The following is a 22,390-nucleotide window of genomic DNA, read 5'->3' on the forward strand; positions in this document are numbered from 1 at the left end:
TTGTCTATTCCATTTGCACAACAGCATGTGAAATTTATTGTCAATCAGTGTTGCTTCCTAAGTGGGCAGTTTGATTTCACAGAAGTGTGATTGACTTGGAGTTACATTGTGTTGTTTAAGTGTTCCCTTTATTTTTTTGAGCAGTGTATATACAGTACCAGTCAAAAGTTTGGACACACCTAATCATTCAAGGGTTTTTCTTTATTTTACAATTTTTTCCTTTGTAGAATAATGGTGAAGCATCGAACTAGAAGAAATAATGGAATCAACGTAGTAACCCATAAAAATTGTTAAAGTAGCCACCATTTGTCTTGATGACAGCTTTGCACACTAAATGCCTTTCACAGAGAATGGTTGATTGTCAAGGGCAATGAATTTCCATTATCTTGGCATTAATGGATTTCTCAGATTTGAGTTGTCTCTTGCTGAAATTTTGTTACTCCTTCATATGACTGTTTGGCTGATTGCTCATCCACACAGTAGACATTGTGGGCTAGTTTAGGAATGCTATGTTGCACGCATAGCGCAAAATTCCACGTGCCGTCATTACGTCATGTACCTTCATATAGATATGCACGTCAGCTTTGACATCAGTTTGCATATCGACATTAAACTAGACCGCCGATACCAAGGTTGGTATTTTTAGCTATATGGCGATTCCGATATGTTACCGATATATCGCAAGGCCCATACGTAAATATGTAATCCGCTTTGGGTGAACTATCCCTTTAAAATAGGACCTAGAGGTAGCTCGCCAAGATGGTTGGCCAACCCTGATCTAATGCTTTCCCAAATACTGGGAATTTGAATATGTTCATATGACATCGATTTGTACAAATTATCCCACATTCAAGCCAAATCAAAATGAACACCCATCTTCAGGTGGTTGAGACTGATTTGCAAAACCGTGCCATCTTACTCTAAAAGGCAATATCTGTTAATACATGCCTAGCAGCTTGCAAAGTGTACAATTACTAAATGACAAAGGCAAGGGGCATTTCAAGAGAGCCTATTCTCATTTTATGATTTCAGCCTATAATCAACACTGTCCATAAATGCATACAGCCCTAATTTTAATAATCAAAGACAAGTTGATATATCAGATTTCAAATAGCCTAATTACACCAGAAAAATTGGTAAGAAGTGAAATAATAAAAGTATGGAATAACAGTAGTGTTTGCTGAGATAAGCACACTAATTAGTTATATTTTAGCCCATTAGATGGGAATTGTTCTAATTACTTACATTAGCTTTATTGTGAAAGATAAAATTAATTAAACAGATAATACAATCTCCTGAAAACAAGATGACATAGCAAATCGCCCTTACACCTAACCCAAAAATGATCTTCAATGTATTGATCTCAAACTAGAATCAGTTACACATTTGGGTTCACAACCTGTTTGGGCAAAATACAAATCATACAGTTAGACAAATCAGGTACTCTACCAAATCTAGCTGAATACTGCATGTTATTCATTACAACCTAATGAACCTAGTGAGAAATTGTATCAGTCTGCTTAACTCTCAACATGGGCAAATTATTATCACCGAATCACTGAATTTTTACCTTCGCAAGACTAAAACACACACCTTCATATGTAGAGTGCCTGGTGGTGGGGGCAGCGGCTGACCACTGGACATGTGCCTGACTGTTGTAGATGGCGGTGGCACGAGATGCAGTTTCCCAAGGGGCCTTGTATCAGCACCTCCACCGGGCAGGTTATTCGCTGGCAGTATACAGCTGGATCAGCTGCACAGAATACTGGGGAGGGAGGGAAACATTGAACAATCATATTTTGTCCAGGGAATTTCCTCTGTGAAAGAATAAAGATGTGAATTGAATTATGAAGAAAGAAATAGAGACACTTGCTTAATTTACTTCGCACAGGTAGTCACTATCAAAGATCATATAAATACAAGTGTGGAAAACACCATAGGACCATATAGGAACAAAATATTGCTTTACAATTATATTCTAAATAAATCATAAATACCTTTATGAAAAAGATGCATTTTAATCCTCGCTTGAAACATGCCCGGTCATGTCAGACCCATGCGTTACTGCAACTAGCCTGCAACCCTCAGTTACAATCATAGAGAGAGGACTCTAGTAGCCCAAAGGCCCATTTTAGCATGGGCAGTACCATTGGAGGATGTCTTTGCATAGCATTTCAACAGACAACTGGGTGGGACTTCCTATGGCAGGGTTGCCCATCCGGCAGCCTCAAGGCCAGCCGGTTTTATTTTAACCCCAAGTTCTGAGCCAAAAAACTATATTCCCATGCATAAGAGACACGTGATCGTATACAAATGTAAGCAAGGCTTGAAATAATTATGTTTTAGTCAAATATCTGGTTTGGGCTTTTGCAGTCAATTTTCAGCCTACAAATTATTTTAACAATGCTAAAGCCCACCCCACCATCCGCTCAAGAAAAGAGAAATGCGCATGTGTGTGATAGATATATACATACATAATAACACACACACCAAAGCCTGCAGGTGAATCTAGTTGACCCCTGTCTATGGGTTAAGGAAGGATCACAGAATTCCATCCAGGTCAACAAGAGTGGAGGAATGGCCACTGAATTATACTTGTGAGGAAACATTCCATAACTGCAGGTGGCAGTAAACCACCAAACCGTGGCTTTATACCTGTCCTAACAACACACTTTAGGTGGCAGTGTGCACTATTCAGTTGTTTGGCAAATAGAAGAAAATGTACTACTTTAAAATGGAGATGGCCTCAATTGTACTGTCCGTGCTCTCACAGACGCTAATAATGGGACAGATAAATAAAAATACAGTTTTATTTATTTTAACTAGGCAAGTAGTTAAGAACAAAGTTTTATTTACAACATGGCCTACCCCGCCAACAATGATGGGATGTTTGCTAGATGGTTCAATGAAAGAGTTGCAGGGGGCGGTATTTGAGGCAGAGCAGCCTAACCAAGACTAATAGACCTATCATAGCACTCTGGCATGTGAGTCGCCGTGGGAAACCATTGTGCTATTGGCTGTTTTAAACTAAATACTTCAGCCAAAACCTTAAGTTTTAGCTAATTGTCAACTTAACTGGATTCCACTTGAATGCAACCACGGAGAATCAGAATGAATGGAATAACTTGGGTTCGTCCGAGGTATGGTAACTACAATTTACTGTAAACAATCTTAGTATTAATTATCGCTAGGATAAATCCATTCATAAAATATTTTTTTCATCCAGGCGAAAAAGGCAGCATAAAACATTTCAAAGTAATTTAAAAGTTACGCTCATCAAATTGAAGGAGAATATATATCAGTGAATGTACAGTGAGCCTGGGCTTCTAAGGGTAGGTCGTGGTTCATTCCTATTGTAGTGCTGCTTAATCCTTTACACTGTGGGAACTGCTCTAAATGGATTGGCTAATTGAAACGTTTACAGAAGAAAAGTTAAAATATGATCTTAGTGTTAGGCTTTCACAAGACACTGTGAGAAACGATTGTAATTTCTCAGCATGTTCGCTGTGAATTTTATTCAAAATAGACAAACTTCAGAACAACCCAGGCAGTAAGGATGCCGAAGTGTCATCTTTGTGAATCTTATATCAAACAGCATCATAAATGCTGACACTGTATATGACCGAGTTTTATGACACGTAAATGTGAAGTGCACATTTGGACTCGCAGGTGTTTTGCTTGCTTGTATGACATCAAAGGGGTATTTATAATAATCCTCAACGTCTAGCTTTCAAAACACATTGAGTTTTTAATTTACTAAATTTACCTCAGACAAAAAAAAATGTGCGAAAGTTGACCAATTAGCGGAGGATGGGGGTAACGCCTTGTGCATGTGGTGCTCAAGTAGAACGTTGTAGTCAAACCCATACAGCGCCTGCTATTTGCACAGCCACAGCACTCCATTTTAGGTGTTATTAGTGCCCAAATTCTCTACTTTCAATCATATATGGGTACTAGTAAAGGGGTTAAGACTCCTAGCCGTAACATGAAACAGGTCCTGTTCATCTTGAGGTAGTCAAAAAGAAAATGACATTGAAAACACATTCTTCATGCTTAGGTGGGTTACAGGAGATCAACGGCAACATAAAAAAACAAACAAAAAGAAGAGTAATAGACCCAAGTAGTAGCCTACGTAGCATACAATATTAGTGCTTTTAACGCAGTGTATTTAGGCATGTGCAGTAAGCCATATGCAAGACACTTCACGGTGGAGGTGGATAGACTTGGCGGTGCTAGACTTGTGGAAGCGCAGCTGGAAGCCGTGCTCCCCGGGTAGTCAATGGTGGAGGGGACGGTGGAGGCGGGGGAGGCACGCTGTCCAGGGGCGACATCGAGGGCTCCACGGCCAGGGGCTCAGATGCTTCCGGAAACAGCCCCTCGTCAAAAACCTCGGGTGGAAGGTGGCCCGAAGTAGGGAGCGAGCTGTAAGGGATGTAAACGCATGCCATTTATGAAGTTAGCAGTTGCTTTTGGGATTTCTGCCTGAATACTTAAAAAGATGAGTGTCAGGCTAACCATGTATGGATATCAAATTGTCCGACAAAAGCACAACTAAAAGATCTAGTCAAAGCCAAACAATCACTGCACTACTATGTAGAGAAACCATCTAGCCCATTCTAAAAGGTGTGGTATCATAAAAATATTTCCTTTACATCGATGTAGACAAACTTACGAGACATCCAGGTAGACCAGTTTTATTCACAAACGGTGGAATATTGGGGCCCTGAGTAGTATGCTAAAGAAAGGAGATACAAATCACAAGTACAAGTAAGTATTACCTAAAAAGTAGAAGAGGTAATATTATAGAAGTCTCTAGGTTCACCACACGCAACATCTCTGTCCAGTCGTAAGTCTAGAAGTTGCTATATTGGTAGTCCTACAATTATATACGCTTCCGTGGGTTCTAAAGGTTGTTCAAAATCATTTGGTCTCCAAAGCTGCTGGAAGCGACCCCCTGGCTCATGGGGAAGCTCAACTCCGCTCTTCATCTTGTATTCGTTCAAGTGACCAAAACATCAGCCAGGAAGATATGGGAATCCGAGAAGTGGTCTGTGGTGGCCACCTGCAGAACCACCTTATTGGGGGTGTTTGCTAATTGCCTATAATTTCCACCTGTTGTCTATTCCATTTGCACAACAGCATGTGAAATTTATTGTCAATCAGTGTTGCTTCCTAAGTGGACAGTTTGATTTCACAGAAGTGTGATTGACTTGGAGTTACATTAAAGTGTTTAAGTGTTCCTTTATTTTTTTGAGCAGTGTATATAGTAGGTGTCATCTAAAAATAACCCTAATTTATAAGACTAGTTCTATTTGATTAATGGTGGTCGGACTTATCTATGTGAAAAGCTTAACACAATAAGGAATACACAATAGTGGACTTTGCGGTTACCCTTCAAATACAAGTATGGCCTATCTTTACTATTTGTATTCATTTACACTACTGTCAATGACATACTTTTATTTTGAAGGCAAACCAAAGAAAATTCCACTATTGTGCCTAATCCTATTGTGGCTAGCTTCACAACACATAACCCGGTCGGTGGGTCGAGCTCAATAGCCAGATGAAAAATAGCCATGCTTATAACATTAGCTTTGGGCAACAGGGTTTTAAGTAGTGGTAGTATTTATTTTCATGAACTGAAGTTCAATAGTGAACAAATAAGTGGCTACCTAGCTAATACTTACAAGGATTCCTAAATCATTGCTAAGTATAATGAAAATGACTACAGTTTTTACTCACATTGTTTCAGGCTGGTTGTATTATGCTAGCTAGGTACCGTTAAAAGCTAGCTACCCCAGAAGTTGCGGCCGAACAAATGATGCTTTATTACCAACACGGTATTTTGCAAAACACATCATTCGCGTCGGTGGTTTGACAGTGCTACTGTATCTTCTTTGACATGCAAAGACCCAAACGCTCATAGTATGTATGTCGTGAAGCTAATAGCAGTGACGCCATTACTGTGTAACTCCGTAGGGCAACGGAAAATAGCTCACTTGGTAGTGTTAACCAGTGCTCTGACCAGTGGCAAATGCCCACGCACAGAATGGTTGATTGTCAAGGGCAATGAATTCCATTATCTTGGCATTAATGGATTTCTCGTGATTGAGTTGTCTCGCCGAAATTTTGTTACTCCTTCATATGACTGCTTGGCTTGATTGCTCGATCCACACACAGCAGACATTGTGGGCTAGTTTAGAATGCTAGTGTTGCACGTATATCGCAAAATTTTACGTGTATTATTACGTATGTACCTTCGTTATATAGATATAATGCCGCTTGACATCAGTTTTGCATATCGACATTAAACTAGACCGGCGATACTGCTGGCATTTTTAGCTATATGGCGATTCGATATGTTCACCGATATATCGTATGTCCATAATGTAAATATGTAATCCGCTTGGGTGAACTATCCCATTAAAATAGACCTAGAGGTAGCTCGCCAAGATGGTTGGCCACCCCCTGATCCACGTTTCAAATACTGGGAATTTGAATATGTTATATGACATTTGATTTGTACAAATTATCCCACATTCAAGCCAAATCAAAATGAACACCCATCTTCAGGTGGTTGGAGACTGATTTGCAAAAACCTGCCATCTTACTCTAAAAGGCAATATCTGTTAATACATGCCTAGCAGCTTCTTGTGCACAATACTAAATGACAAAGGCAAGGGGCATTTCAAGAGAGCCTATTCTCACTTTATGATTTAGCCTATAATCAACACTGTCATAAATGCATAGCCCTTAATTTTTTAATAATCAAAGACAAGTTGACATATCAGATTTCAAATAGCCTAATTACACCAGAAAAATTGGTAAGAAGTGAAATAATAAAAGTATAGAATAACAGTAGTGTCCTTGCTGAGATAAGCACACTAATTAGTCTATATTTTAGCCATTGTAGGGGATGGGAATTGTTCTAATTACTTACATTAGCTATTGTGAAAGATAAAATTAATTAAACAGATAATACAATCTCTGAAAACAAGATGACATAGCCAAAATCTGCCCTTACACCTAACCCAAAACATCTTTCAATGTATTGATCTCAAACTAGAATCAGTTACACATTTGGGTTCACAACCTGTTTCAAGAAAATAAGTATATACAGTAGACAAATAGGTACTCTACCAAATTCAGCTGACTGCATGTTCATTCATTACAACCCAATGAACCTAGTGAGAAATTGTATCAGCTCCGCTTAACTCTCAACATGGGCAAATTACTTACTATCTAACTCACTTTGTGAATTTTTACCTCAAGACTAAAACACACACCTTCATAGCTGTCAGACGTGGTGGTGGTGGGGGCAGCGGCTGACCACTTCGGACATGTGCTCTGACTTGTAGATGGCGGTGGCACGTAGGATGGCCTCCATGGGCCCTTTGTATCAGCACCTCCACCGGCAGGTTTAGCTCGGCTGGCAGTACAGTGATCAGCTGCACAGAATACTGGGAGGAGGGAAACATTGAACAATCAGTATTTTGTCCCAGGGGAATTTCCCCCTCTGTGAAAGAATAAAGATGTGAATTGAATTTTATGAAGAAAAGAAATAGACACTTGCTTAATTACTTCGCACAGGTAGTACTATCAAAGATCATACAAATACAAGTGTGGGAAAACACCCATAGGAATTAATAGGAACAAAACATTGCTTTACAATTATATTCTAAATAAATCATAAATACTTTATGAAAAAGATGCATTTTAACCTCGTTGAAACATGCCCGGTATGTCAGACCCATGCTTTACTGCAACCAGCCTGCAACTCCTCCTCAGTTACAATCATAGAAGACTCTAGTGCCCAAAGGCCCATTTTAGCATGGGCAGTACCATTGAGGATGTTTAGCATTTCAACAGACAACTGGGTGGGACTTCCTATGGCAGGGACTTAAACTGGCAGGCCGCGGGTCAAATGGTTTTATTTAAACCCCAAGTTCTGAGCCAAAACTATGCCCCATGCATAAGAGAGACACGTGATCGTATACAATGTGGGGCAAGGTTTGGAAATAATTATGTTTTAGTCAAACATCTGGTTTGGGCTTCTGCAGCCTAATTTTCAGCCTACAAATTATTTTAACAATGTTAAAGCCCACCGACCATCCGCTCAAGAAAAGAAATGCGTATGTGTGTGAGATAGATATAATACATACATACACACACACACCAGCCTGCAGGTGAATCTAGCTGACCCCTGTCGGGTTAAGGAAGGATCACAGAATTCCAATCCAGGTCACCAAGAGTGATAGCCACTGAATTATACTTGTGAGGAAACATTCATAACTGCAGGTGGCAGTAAACCACCAACCGTGGCTTTATACCTGTCCTAACAACACACTTTAGGTGGCAGTGTGCACTCATTCAGTTTGTTTGGCAAATAGAAGAAAATGTACTATTTTTAAAATGGAGATGGCCTCAATTGTACGTGTGCTTCACAGACGCAATAATGGGACAGATAAATAAAAATACAGTTATTTATTTTAACTAGGCAAGTAGTTAACAAATTCTTATTTAAACAACGGCCTACTCCCCGCCAACAATGATGTGATGTTTAAGTTGATGGTTCAATGAAAGAGTTGCAGGGGGCGGTGCTCATTTGAGGGCAGAGCAGCCTAACCACAAGACTAATAGACCTATCATAGCACTCTGGCATGTGAGTCGCCGTGGAAACCATTGTGCTATTGGCTGTTTTAACTAAATACTTCAGCCAAAACCTTAAGTTTTAGCTAATTGTCACGAACTGGATTCCACTTGAATGCAACTAACACGGAGAATCAGAATGAATGGAATAACTTGTCGGTTGAGGTATGGTAACCACAATTTACTGTAAACAATCTTAGTATTAATATGTGTGATAAATCCATTCATAAAATATTTTTATCCAGGCGAAAAGGCAGCATAAAACATTTCAAAGTAATTCTAAAAGTTACGCTCATCAAATTGAAGGAGAATATATATCAGTGAATGTACAGTGAGCTCAGCTTCTAAGGGTAGGTCGTGTTCACCCCTTTATTAGAAAAGGTTTAACTTTTACACCTCTCCGTGGAACTGCTCTAATGGATTGGGTTACATTGAAACGTTTACAGAAGAAAAGTTAAAATATGATCTTAGTGTTAGGCTTTCACAAGGACATTCAGAAACGGATTGTAATTTCAGCATGTTCGCTGTGAATTTTATTCAAAATAGACAAACTTCAGAACAACCCAGGGTATGACGCCATGTCATCCTGTAACTATATCAAACAGTGACTGGCAAATGTTGACACTGTATATGACCGAGTTTTATGACACGTGAATGTGAAGTGCACATTTGACTCGCAGGTGTTTTGTGCTTGCTTGTATGACATCAAAGGGGTATTTATAATAATCCTCAACGTCTCAGCTTTCAAAACACATTGAGTTCTTTTAATTTACTAAATTTACTCTCAGACAAAAAAAAATGTGCGAAAGTTGACAATTAGTGGAGGGATGGGCAACGCCTGTCGCATGTGGTGCCTGCCAAGTTAGAACGCCTGTCAAAAACCCATACAGCGTTACTGTACAGCCACAGCACTCCATTTTAGGTGTTTATTAGTGCCCAAATTCTCCATTTTCAATCGATATATGGGTACTAGTGTAAAGGGTTAAGACTCAGCTGTAACATGAAACAGGTCCTGTTCATCTTGAGGGTCAAAAGAAAATGACATTGAAAACACATTCTCTTATGCTTTAGGTGGGTTACAGGAGATCAACGGCAACATAAAAAACAAACAAAAAGAAGAGTAATAGACCCAAGTAGTAGCCTACGTGTAGCATACAATATTAGTGCTTTTAACGCCTGTGTGTATTTAGGCATGTGCAAGCCATATGCAAGACACTCACGGTGGAGGTGATGACTTGGCGGAAGCAGACTTGTGGAAGCGCAGCTGGAAGCGTGGTGTGACCCCCCCGGGTAGCTAATGGTGGAGGGGAGGTGAGGCGGGGGAGGACGCTGTCCAGGGGCGACATCGAGGGCTCCACGGCCAGGCTCAGACAGCTCAAACAGCCCCTCGCCAAAAACCTCGCGGGAAGGTGGCCTGGGAAGTACGTGGAGCGAGCTGTAAGGGATGTAAACGCATGCCATTTATGAAGTTAGCAGTTGCTTTTTTGGATTTCTGAATACTTAAAAGATGAGTGTCAGGCTAACCATGTATGGATATCAAATTGTCTCGACAAAAGCACAACCAAAAAGACCAGTAAAAAGCCAAACAATCACTGCACTACAAGGGGAGAAACCATTAGCCCATTCTAAAAGGTGTGGTATCATAAAAATATTTCCCTTTACATCGATGTAGACAACTTACCGAGACATCCAGGTAGACCAGTTTTATTCACAAACGGTGGAATATTGGGGCCCTGAGTAGTCATGCTAAAGAAAGGAGATACAAATCACAGTACAAGTAAGAAATACTAAAAGTAGAAGAGGTACATTATATGAAGTCTCTAGGGTTCCACTCACACGCAACTATCTCTGTCAGTCGTAAGTCTAGAAGTTAAGTTAAGCATTGGTAGTCCTAAACATAATTATATACGTCTGTGGGTTTTAAAGGTTGTTCAAACCACTTGGTTCCCAAAGCTGCTGGAAGGACCCCTGGCTCATGGGGAGGAAGCTCAACTCCTGCTCTTCATCTTGTATCTGTTAATCTCGACTGTTACTGGACCGTGGACGAGAGTGACTGGACACAGGACTCAAGGCAGGAGATGAAGAAAGGCGATCCGGACGAGGAGAGAGAACACCCATGTGATTAAATCCAAATAATACTAATTGTTGTAGCTATGTGTCTTCAAAACAATTATCAATGGACGACAAAAGGGGGACCAGTGGCTTTGAAAGGAAATCAGACAATGCCGCTGGAATGCAGCCCAGAAGATGTGGAGAAGAAAGCAGAACATAGAATGCAGCGGGAGGGGTTGGTTCACATAGACAAGAATGGGTAGACTGCTCTGGTAATGACTTTGACTAGGTTGGCAATTATATAAGATACAGTATTTCAGTAAGAGTTGTGCAGGCTAGTGTTAGCTAGGTGAGAAATTGTGTACTGTATTAGGCTAATCTTTGTTGATCAAGTGCCTAGATAACTACCCTATGTTTTATTTGGTCAAATACTTCTCTAAAATCTAACTCAAAGGTAATGGATAGTTTTGCATATTTAACAAGCTAACGCTACCCTCCTCGACTAGTGCTGGCTTTACAAATGTTGACTAGTTGGGTTTCAAAAACAAATTTGACGTTGTATAGCTAACGTTAGCTAGCTAACCTTTATATTGCAACATTGCATCACCTAGATAGCAAGTTGGTTGCCGGAACGAATTACATTAAATTCTGAATATGTTGCATAATGTGAATCAAGTGCCTGCTACCTAAGGTCGTCTTAAATATTTTACGAGGTTACAAGTTAAATAAAATATTGCATGAAGTCAAGTGTGGTTAGCATGTTGCCCTAAATTAGCTAACGTTAGTAGGGAAACGTTAGCGTTACAGTAGCCACCAAAACAGTCGAAAAGTAAGCGACTCGTGAACATCTAAATCCCATGTCATAATCACCTACAACATGTAGTAGTTACATGTTTACACCAATACAAGATGCAAACTTTAGCCACCAACTTCAACAAGCTACATTTAACGTTACCCAGCTAGCCTTAACTGTGAGTTTACAGGCTGCGTGGAATCCCCGAGGCGATTAACGACATGCACAAACTTTTATTCACAAAAATATTATCCTACGCTGTTTAAATAATGTAATGGTATACCTCGCTCTCCCGGGGATGAATATTTTTGCCGCACCTCGGTTTCTGTCAATGCAAAGATGTGTCAAAGAAACAGCAACTCTATAATGCTCAAAAAAATAAAGGGAACACTTAAACAACACATCCTAGATCTGAATGAAAGAAATAATCTTGTTAAATACTTTTTTCTTTACATAGTTGAATGTGCTGACAACAAAATCACACAAAAATAATCAATGGAAATCCAATTTATCAACCCATGGAGGTCTGGATTTGGAGTCAGACTCAAAATTAAAGTGGAAAACCACACTACAGGCTGATCCAACTTTGATGTAATGTCCTTAAAACAAGTCAAAATGAGGCTCAGTAGTGTGTGTGGCCTCCACGTGCCTGTATGACCTCCCTACAACGCCTGGGCATGCTCCTGATGAGGTGGCGGATGGTCTCCTGAGGGATCTCCTCCCAGACCTGAACTAAAGCATCCGCCAACTCCTGGACAGTCTGTGGTGCAACGTGGCGTTGGTGGATGGAGCGAGACATGATGTGCCAGATGTGCTCAATTGGATTCGGGTCTGGGGAACGGGCGGGCCAGTCCATAGCATCAATGCCTTCCTCTTGCAGGAACTGCTGACACACTCCAGCCACATGAGGTCTAGCATTGTCTTGCATTAGGAGGAACCCAGGGCCAACCGCACCAGCATATGGTCTCACAAGGGGTCTGAGGATCTCATCTCGGTACCTAATGGCAGTCAGGCTACCTCTGGCGAGCACATGGAGGGCTGTGCGGCCCCCCAAAGAAATGCCACCCCACACCATGACTGACCCACCGCCAAACCGGTCATGCTGGAGGATGTTGCAGGCAGCAGAACGTTCTCCACGGCGTCTCCAGACTCTGTCACGTCTGTCAAGTGCTCAGTGTGAACCTGCTTTCATCTGTGAAGAGCACAGGGCGCCAGTGGTGAATTTCTTGGTGTTCTCTGGCAAATGCCAAACGTCCTGCACGGTGTTGGGCTGTAAGCACAACCCCCACCTGTGGACGTCGGGCCCTCATACCACCCTCATGGAGTCTGTTTCTGACCGTTTGAGCAGACACATGCACATTTGTGGCCTGCTGGATGTCATTTTGCAGGGCTCTGGCAGTGATTCTCCTGCTCCTCCTTGCACAAAGGCGGAGGTAGCGGTCCTGCTGCTGGGTTGTTGCCCTCCTACGGCCTCCTCCACGTCTCCTGATGTACTGGCCTGTCTCCTGGTAGCGCCTCCATGCTCTGGACACTACGCTGACAGACACAGCAAACCTTCTTGCCACAGCTCGCATTGATGTGCCATCCTGGATGAGCTGCACTACCTGAGCCACTTGTGTGGGTTGTAGACTCCGTCTCATGCTACCACTAGAGTGAAAGCACCGCCAGCATTCAAAAGTGACCAAAACATCAGCCAGGAAGCATAGGAACTGAGAAGTGGTCTGTGGTCCCCACCTGCAGAACCACTCCTTTATTGGGGGTGTCTTGCTAATTGCCTATAATTTCCACCTGTTGTCTATTCCATTTGCACAACAGCATGTGAAATTTATTGTCAATCAGTGTTGCTTCCTAAGTGGACAGTTTGATTTCACAGAAGTGTGATTGACTTGGAGTTACATTGTGTTGTTTAAGTGTTCCCTTTATTTTTTTGAGCAGTGTATATAGCTAGGTGTCATCTAAAATAACCCTAATTTATAAGACGGTTCTTATTTGATTAATGGTGGTCGGACCCATCTATGTGAAGCTTGCCACAATAAGGATTAGCCACAATAGTGGACTTTGCGGTTACCCTTCAAAATACAAGTATGGCCTAATTCTACTATTTGTATTCATTTACATCACTGTCAATGACATACTTTTATTTTGAAGGCAAACCGCAAATTCCACTATTGTGCCTAATCCTTATTGTGGCTAGCTTCACAACACATAACCCGGTCCGGTCGGGTCGAGCCTCAATAGCCAGATGAAAATAGCTGGCTGCTTATAACATTAGCTTTGGGCAACAGGGTTAAGTAGCTGGCTAGCTATTTATTTTCATGAACTGAAGTTCAATAGGTGAACAACAAGTGGCTACCTAGCTAATACTTACAAGGATTCCTAAATCATTGCTAAGTATAATGAAAATGACTACAGTTTTTACTCGTCATTGTTTCAGGCTGGTTGTATTGGTGCTAGCTAGGTACCAAGCTAAAAGCTAGCTACCCCAGAAGTTGCGGTCGAACAAATGATGCTTTATTACCAACACGGTATTGTAAACACATCATTCGTGGCCGGTGTTTTGACAGTGCTACTGTATCTTCTTTGACATGCAAAGACCCAAACGGCGTTCCATAGTATGCATGTCGTGAAGCTAATAGCAGTGACGCTATTACTGTGTAACTCCGGTAGGGCAACGTGAAAAATAGCTCACTTGGTAGTGTTAACCAGTGCTCGACCAGTCGGCAAAATGCCCACGACAGAGAATGGTTGATTGTCAAGGGCAATGAATTCCATTATCTTGGCATTAATGGATTTCGCATTTGAGTTGTCTCGCTGAAATTTTGTTACCCTTTCATATGACTGCTTGGCTTGATTGCTCGATCCACACAGCAGACATTGTGGGCTAGTTTAGGAATGCTATGTTGCACGTACAGCGCAAAATTTTACGTGCCGTCATTACGTCATGTACCTTCGTTATATAGATATGCACGTCAGCTTTGACATCAGTTTTGCATATCGACATTAAACTAGACCGGCCGATACCAAGGTTGGCATTTTTAGCTATATCGGCCGATTCCGATATGTTCACCGATATATCGTGCGTCCATAATGTAAATATGTAATCCGTTTGGGTGAACTATCCCTTTAAAATAGGACCTAGAGGTAGCTCGCCAAGATGGTTGGCCACCCCTGATCTACGTTTCCCAAATACTGGGAATTTGAATATGTTCATATGACATTTGATTTGTACAAATTATCCCACATTCAAGCCAAATCAAAATGAACACCCATCTTCAGGTGGTTGAGACTGATTTGCAAAACCTTGCCATCTTACTCTAAAAAGGCAATATCTGTTAATACATGCCTAGCAGCTTGTGCACAATACTAAAATGACAAAGGCAAGGGGCATTTCAAGAGAGCCTATTCTCATTTTATGATTTAGCCTATAATCAACACTGTCCATAAATGCATAGCCCTTAATTTTTTAATAATCAAAGACAAGTTGACATATCAGATTTCAAATAGCCTAATTACACCAGAAAAATTGGTAAGAAGTGAAATAATAAAAGTATGGGGAATAACAGTAGTGTCCTTGCTGAGATAAGCACACTAATTAGTCTATATTTTAGCCCATTGTAGGGGATGGGAATTGTTCTAATTACTTACATTAGCTATTGTGAAAGATAAAATTAATTAAACAGATAATACAATCTCCTGAAAACAAGATGACATAGCCAAAATCTGCCCTTACACCTAACCCAAAATGATCTTTCAATGTATTGATCTCAAACTAGAATCAGTTACACATTTGGGTTCACAACCTGTTTGGGCAAAATAAGGTTCATCATACAGTTAGACAAATCAGGTCACTCTACCAAATTCCAGCTGAATACTGCATGTTCATTCATTACAACCTAATGAACCTAGTGAGAAATTGTATCAGTCTGCTTAACTCTCAACATGGGCAAATTACTTACTATCTAACTCACTTTAGAATTTTTACCTCAAGACTAAAACACACACCTTCATAGCTGTCAGACGTGCTCTGGTGGTGGGGGCAGCGGCTGACCACTTCGGACATGTGCTCTGACTTCTTGTAGATGGCGGTGGCACGTAGGATGGCTCCTGGCGGGGGCTCCTTGGTCATCAGCACCTCCACCGGGCAGGTCTTAGCCCGCTGGCAGTACAGCTTGATCAGCTGCACAGAATACTGGGGAGGGAGGGAAACATTGAACAATCAGTATTTTGTCCCAGGGGAATTTCCCTCTGTGAAAGAATAAAGATGTGAATTGAATTTATGAAGAAAAGAAATAGACACTTGCTTAATTACTTCGCACAGGTAGTCACTATCAAAGATCATACAAATACAAGTGTGGAAAAACACCCATAGGAATTAATAGGAACAAAATATTGCTTTACAATTATATTCTAAATAAATCATAAATACCTTTATGAAAAAGATGCATTTTAACCCTCGTTTGAAACATGCCCGGTCATGTCAGACCCATGCTTTACTGCAACCAGCCTGCAACTCCTCAGTTACAATCATAGAGAGAGGACTCTAGTGCCCAAAGGCCCATTTTAGCATGGGCAGTACCATTGAGGATGTTCAGCATTTCAACAGACAACTGGGTGGGACTTCCTATGGCAGGGTTCCCCAACTGGCAGGCCGCGGGTCAAATGGTTTTATTTAACCCCCAAGTTCTGAGCCAAAAAACTATATTCCCATGCATAAGAGACACGTGATCGTATACAAATGTAAGCAAGGTTTGAAATAATTATGTTTTAGTCAAATATCTGGTTTGGGCTTCTTGCAGTCAATTTTCAGCCTACAAATTATTTTAACAATGTTAAAGCCCACCGACCATCCGCTCAAGAAAAGAAATGCGTATGTGTGTGAGATAGATATATACATACATACATACACACACACACCAGCCTGCAGGTGAATCTAGTTGACCCCTGTCCTATGGGTTAAGGAAGGATCACAGAATTCCATCCAGGTCACCAAGAGTGATAGCCACTGAATTATACTTGTGAGGAAACATTCCATAACTGCAGGTGGCAGTAAACCACCAACCGTGGCTTTATACCTGTCCTAACAACACACTTTAGGTGGCAGTGTGCACTCATTCAGTTTGTTTGGCAAATAGAAGAAAATGTACTACTTTAAAATGGAGATGGCCTCAATTGTACTGTCCGTGCTCTCACAGACGCAATAATGGGACAGATAAATAAAAATACAGTTTTATTTATTTTAACTAGGCAAGTCAGTTAAGAACAAATTCTTATTTACAACAACGGCCTACCCCGGCCAACAATGATGTGATGTTTAAGTTGATGGTTCCAATGAAAGAGTTGCAGGGGGGCGTTCATTTGAGGGCAGAGCAGCCTAACCACAAGACTAATAGACCTATCATAGCACTCTGGCATGTGAGTCGCCGTGGAAACCATTGTGCTATTGGCTGTTTTAATCCAAATACTTCAGCCAAAACCTTAAGTTTTAGCTAATTGTCACGAACTGGATTCCACTTGAATGCAACCACGGAGAATCAGAATGAATGGAATAACTTGTCTCCGTCCGAGGTATGGTAACCACAATTTACTGTAAACAATCTTAGTATTAATTATCGTTGTGATAAATCCATTCATAAAATATTTTTTCATCCAGGCGAAAAGGCAGCATAAAACATTTCAAAGTAATTCTAAAAGTTACGTTCATCAAATTGAAGGAGAATATATATCAGTGAATGTACAGTGAGCCTGGGCTTCTAAGGGTAGGTCGTGTCTCATTCCTATTGTAGTGCTGTTTAATCCTTTACACTCGTGGGAACTGCTCTAAATGGATTGGGCTACATTGAAACGTTTCTTACAGAAGAAAAGTTAAAATATGATCTTAGTGTTAGGCTTTCACAAGGACATTCGTAGAAACGGATTGTAATTTCAGCATGTTCCGCTGTGAATTTTATTCAAAATAGACAAACTTCAGAACAACCCAGGGTATGACGCCATGTCATCTTGTAACTATATCAAACAGTGATCATAAATGTTGACACTGTATATGACCGGAGTTTTATGACACGTAAATGTGAAGTGCACATTTGGACTCGCAGGTGTTTTGCTTGCTTGTATGACATCAAAGGGGTATTTATAATAATCCTCAACGTCTCAGCTTTCAAAACACATTGAGTTCTCTTAATTTACTAAATTTACCTCAGACAAAAAAAAATGTGCGAAAGTTGACCAATTAGCGGGAGGGATGGGGGCAACGTCTTGTCGCATGTGGTGCTCAAGTTCAGAACGTCTGTCAGTCAAAACCCATACAGCGCCGTTACTGTACAGCCACAGCACTCCATTTTAGGTGTTTATTAGTGCCCAAATTCTCCATTTTCAATCGATATATGGGTACTAGTGTAAAGGGTTAAGACTCAGCTGTAACATGAAACAGGTCCTGTTCATCTTGAGGGTCAAAAGAAAATGACATTGAAAACACATTCTCTTATGCTTTAGGTGGGTTACAGGAGATCAACGGCAACATAAAAAACAAACAAAAAGAAGAGTAATAGACCCAAGTAGTAGCCTACGTGTAGCATACAATATTAGTGCTTTTAACGCCAGTGTATTTAGGCATGTGCAGTAAGCCATATGCAAGACACTCACGGTGGAGGTGACAGACTTGGCGGTGCCAGACTTGTGGAAGCGCAGCTGGAAGCCGTGCTCCCCCGGGTAGTCAATGGTGGAGGGGACGGTGGAGGCGGGGGGAGGCACGCTGTCCAGGGGCGACATCGAGGGCTCCACGGCCAGGGGCTCAGACAGCTCAAACAGCCCCTCGTCAAAAACCTCGTGGAAGGTGGCCTCGGGAAGTACGGGAGCGAGCTGTAAGGGATGTAAACGCATGCCATTTATGAAGTTAGCAGTTGCTTTTTGGATTTCTGCCTGAATACTTAAAAAGATGAGTGTCCAGGCTAACCATGTATGGATATCAAATTGTCCGACAAAAGCACAACCAAAAAGATCTAGTCAAAGCCAAACAATCACTGCACTACTAAGGGGGAGAAACCATCTAGCCCATTCTAAAAGGTGTGGTATCATAAAAATATTTCCTTTACATCGGATGTAGACAAACTTACCGAGACATCCAGGTCAGACCAGTTTTCATTCACAAACGGTGGAATATTGGGGCCCTGAGTAGTCATGCTAAAGAAAGGAGATACAAATCACAGTACAAGTAAGTATTACCTAAAAGTAGAAGAGGTACATTATATGAAGTCTCTAGGGTTCCACTCACACGCAACCATCTCTGTCCAGTCGTAAGTCTAGAAGTTGCTACATTGGTAGTCCTAAACATAATTATATACGTCTGTGGGTTCTAAAGGTTGTTCAAAATTACTTGGTCTCCCAAAGCTGCTGGAAGGACCCCTGGCTCATGGGGAAGCTCAACTCCTGCTCTTCCATCTTGTATCTGTTCAATCTCTCGACTGTTCACTGGACCGATGGACGAGAGGACTGGACACAGGGACTCAAGGCAGGAGATGAAGAAAGGCGATCCGATCTAGGAGAGAGAACACCCATGTGATTAAACCAAATAATACTAATTGTTGTAGCTATGTGTCTTCAAAACAATTAGTCAATGGGACGACAAAAGGGGGACCAGTGGCTTTGAAAGGAAATCAGACATGTGTCGCTGGAATGCAGCCCAGAAGATGTGGAGAAGAAAGCAGAACATAGAATGCAGCGGGAGGGGTCTGGTTCACATAGACAAGAATTGGGTCAGACTGCTCTGGTAATGACTTTGACTAGGTTGGCAATTATATAAGATACAGTATTTCAGTAAGAGTTGTGTAGGCTAGTCGTTAGCTAGGTGAGAAATTGTGTCACTGTATTAGGCTAATCTTTGTTGATCAAGTGCCTAGATAACTACCCTATGTTTTATCAATAAATACTTCCTCTAAAATCTAACTCAAAGGTAATGGATAGTTTTGCATATTTAACAAGCTAACGCTACCCTCCTCGACTAGTGCTGGCTTTACAAATGTTGACTAGTTGGGGTTTCAAAAACAAATTTGACGTTGTATAGCTAACGTTAGCTAGCTAACCTTATATTGCAACATTGCATCACCTAGATAGCAAGTTGGTTGCTGAACGAATTACATTAAATTCTGAATTACATGTTGCATACGTGAATCAACAGCCTGCTACCTAGTCGTCTTAAATATTTTACGAGGTTACAAGTTAAATAAAATATTGTACAAGTCAAGTGTCGGTCTAGCATGTTGCCCTAAATTAGCTAACGTTAGTTAGGCAAACGTTAGCGTTACAGTAGCCACTCAAAACAGTCGAAAAAGTAAGCGACTCGTGAACATCTAAATCCCATGTCATAACTACCTACAACATGTAGTAGTTACATGTTTATACACCAATACAAGATGCAAACTTTAGCCACCAACTTCAACAAGCTACATTTAACGTTACCTAGCTAGCTCAACTGTGAGCTTGGCAGGCTGCGTCGGAATCCCCGAGGCGATTAACGACATGCACAAACTTTTATTCACAAAAAAATATTATCCTACGCTGTCTTAAATAATGTAATGGTATACCTCGCCTCCCGGGGGATGAATATTTTCTTGCCGCACCTCGGTTCTCTGTCAATGCAAAGATGTCAAAGAAACAGCAACTCTGTAGCAGCTAGAAAGAAAAATATGTTTTCCAGTAAAAAGCGTGCGTTTCGGGGATTTCCAGAAAACCAGACTGAAGGGAGGGCTACGCAGAGTTCACAGGCCTCCAATCAGAGGCGCGCCCATCGAGGTGTGTTTTTTTTGTATGAAATAGCGCGAAATGTTCCAAATAAAATCATAACTGGCTATATTTACATCATGACAGCGCAAAGTTTCTAAACCATACTGTACTGTCTTTGAGGATTGTGCGGAAATTATACTGACTGAATGCAGGAAGGAGGGAAACAGTGTCACTAGCTAGGTTTCCATCCAATTGGACAGATTTTCATGCGAATATTCTAAAATCTGCATTAAAACCAATACGCGCATTTTCTAACCAGGATGTTTCCATCAAATTGACTTGTCTCAGATAAAAGGCTGTGTGTGATGACAAAGTGCACATAAAAATACCTTTTGCGGTTATTATTTTCCCATGTACTGAATAAAAAAGACAAGTTGAGTTTGAGTTTCCATCGCATTTTCTATTATATCTAAAAATAAAAAGGTTCCTGGAGGATCCTTTAAGGCAGGGGTATTCAACTCTTACACCATGAGGTCCCGGAGCCTGCTGGTTTTCTGTTCTACCGAATAGTTAATTGCACCTACCTGGTGTCCCAAGTCTAAATCAGTCCGTGATTAGAGGGGAACAATGAAAAAAATGCAGTGGTATTGGCTTCAAGCTCCAGAGTTGAGTTTGAGGGCTTTAGGGGTTCTTCAAATTGAAACTGTGGGGGAACCCTTATAAGTTCTCCAGGGGCGCAACTTTGGTTTTAGAAGTGGAGGGACATAATATATAGTGCTCAAAAAAATAAAGGGAACACTTAAACAACACATCCTAGATCTGAATGAAAGAAATAATCTTATTAAATACTTTTTTCTTTACATAGTTGAATGTGCTGACAACAAAATCACACAAAAATAATCAATGGAAATCCAATTTATCAACCCATGGAGGTCTGGATTTGGAGTCACACTCAAAATTAAAGTGGAAAACCACACTTCAGGCTGTTCCAACTTTGATGTAATGTCCTTAAAACAAGTCAAAATGAGGCTCAGTAGTGTGTGTGGCCTCCACGTGCCTGTATGACCTCCCTACAATGCCTGGGCATGCTCCTGATGAGGTGGCGGATGGTCTCCTGAGGGATCTCCTCCCAGACCTGGACTAAAGCATCCGCCAACTCCTGGACAGTCTGTGGTGCAACGTAGCGTTGGTGGATGGAGCGAGACATGATGTCCCAGATGTGCTCAATTGGATTCGGGTCTGGGGAACGGGCGGGCCAGTCCATAGCATCAATGCCTTCCTCTTGCAGGAACTGCTGACACACTCCAGCCACATGAGGTCTAGCATTGTCTTGCATTAGGAGGAACCCAGGGCCAACCGCACCAGCATATGGTCTCACAAGGGGTCTGAGGATCTCATCTCGGTACCTAATGGCAGTCAGGCTACCTCTGGCGAGCACATGGAGGGCTGTGCGGCCCCCCAAAGAAATGCCACCCCACACCATGACTGACCCACCGCCAAACCGGTCATGCTGGAAGATGTTGCAGGCAGCAGAACGTTCTCCACGGCGTCTCCAGACTCTGTCACGTCTGTCACGTGCTCAGTGTGAACCTGCTTTCATCTGTGAAGAGCACAGGGCGCCAGTGGCGAATTTGCCAATCTTGGTATTCTCTGGCAAATGCCAAACGTCCTGCACGGTGTTGGGCTGTAAGCACAACCCCCACCTGTGGATGTCGGGTCCTCATACCACCCTCATGGAGTCTGTTTCTGACCGTTTGAGCAGACACATGCACATTTGTGGCCTGCTGGAGGTCATTTTGCAGGGCTCTGGCAGTGCTTCTCCTGCTCCTCCTTGCACAAAGGCGGAGTTAGCGGTCCTGCTGCTGGGTTGTTGCCCTCCTACGGCCTCCTCCACGTCTCCTGATGTACTGGCCTGTCTCCTGGTAGCGCCTCCATGCTCTGGACACTACGCTCACAGACACAGCAAACCTTCTTGCCACAGCTCGCATTGATGTGCCATCCTGGATGAGCTGCACTACCTGAGCCACTTGTGTGGGTTGTAGACTCCGTCTCATGCTACCACTAGAGTGAAAGCACCGCCAGCATTCAAAAGTGACCAAAACATCAGCCAGGAAGCATAGGAACTGAGAAGTGGTCTGTGGTCCCCACCTGCAGAACCACTCCTTTATTGGGGGTGTCTTG

The 22,390-nt window shown here is 41.7% G+C and overlaps 1 protein-coding gene across 1 annotated transcript in view; it reads right to left on the reverse strand.

The window, feature by feature from the left end:
* Window positions 1-20,399, reverse strand: part of LOC106577554 (cellular tumor antigen p53) — a 36,476-nt gene extending 16,077 nt beyond the window's left edge. The window contains exons 1-5 of the mRNA XM_014155682.2: window positions 20,071-20,399; window positions 18,864-19,025; window positions 18,604-18,670; window positions 18,134-18,349; window positions 15,497-15,683 (exon numbers count right to left, since the gene is read on the reverse strand). Coding sequence (XP_014011157.1) covers window positions 15,497-15,683; window positions 18,134-18,349; window positions 18,604-18,670; window positions 18,864-18,928 — 535 coding nt within the window. The 5' untranslated portion in view covers window positions 18,929-19,025; window positions 20,071-20,399. The remainder of the gene's footprint in view (window positions 1-15,496; window positions 15,684-18,133; window positions 18,350-18,603; window positions 18,671-18,863; window positions 19,026-20,070) is intronic.
* Between the last annotated feature and the right edge of the window lie 1,991 nt (window positions 20,400-22,390).

Source organism: Salmo salar, chromosome ssa18, assembly GCF_905237065.1.
Source record: "Salmo salar chromosome ssa18, Ssal_v3.1, whole genome shotgun sequence".
NCBI lineage: Eukaryota > Metazoa > Chordata > Actinopteri > Salmoniformes > Salmonidae > Salmo > Salmo salar.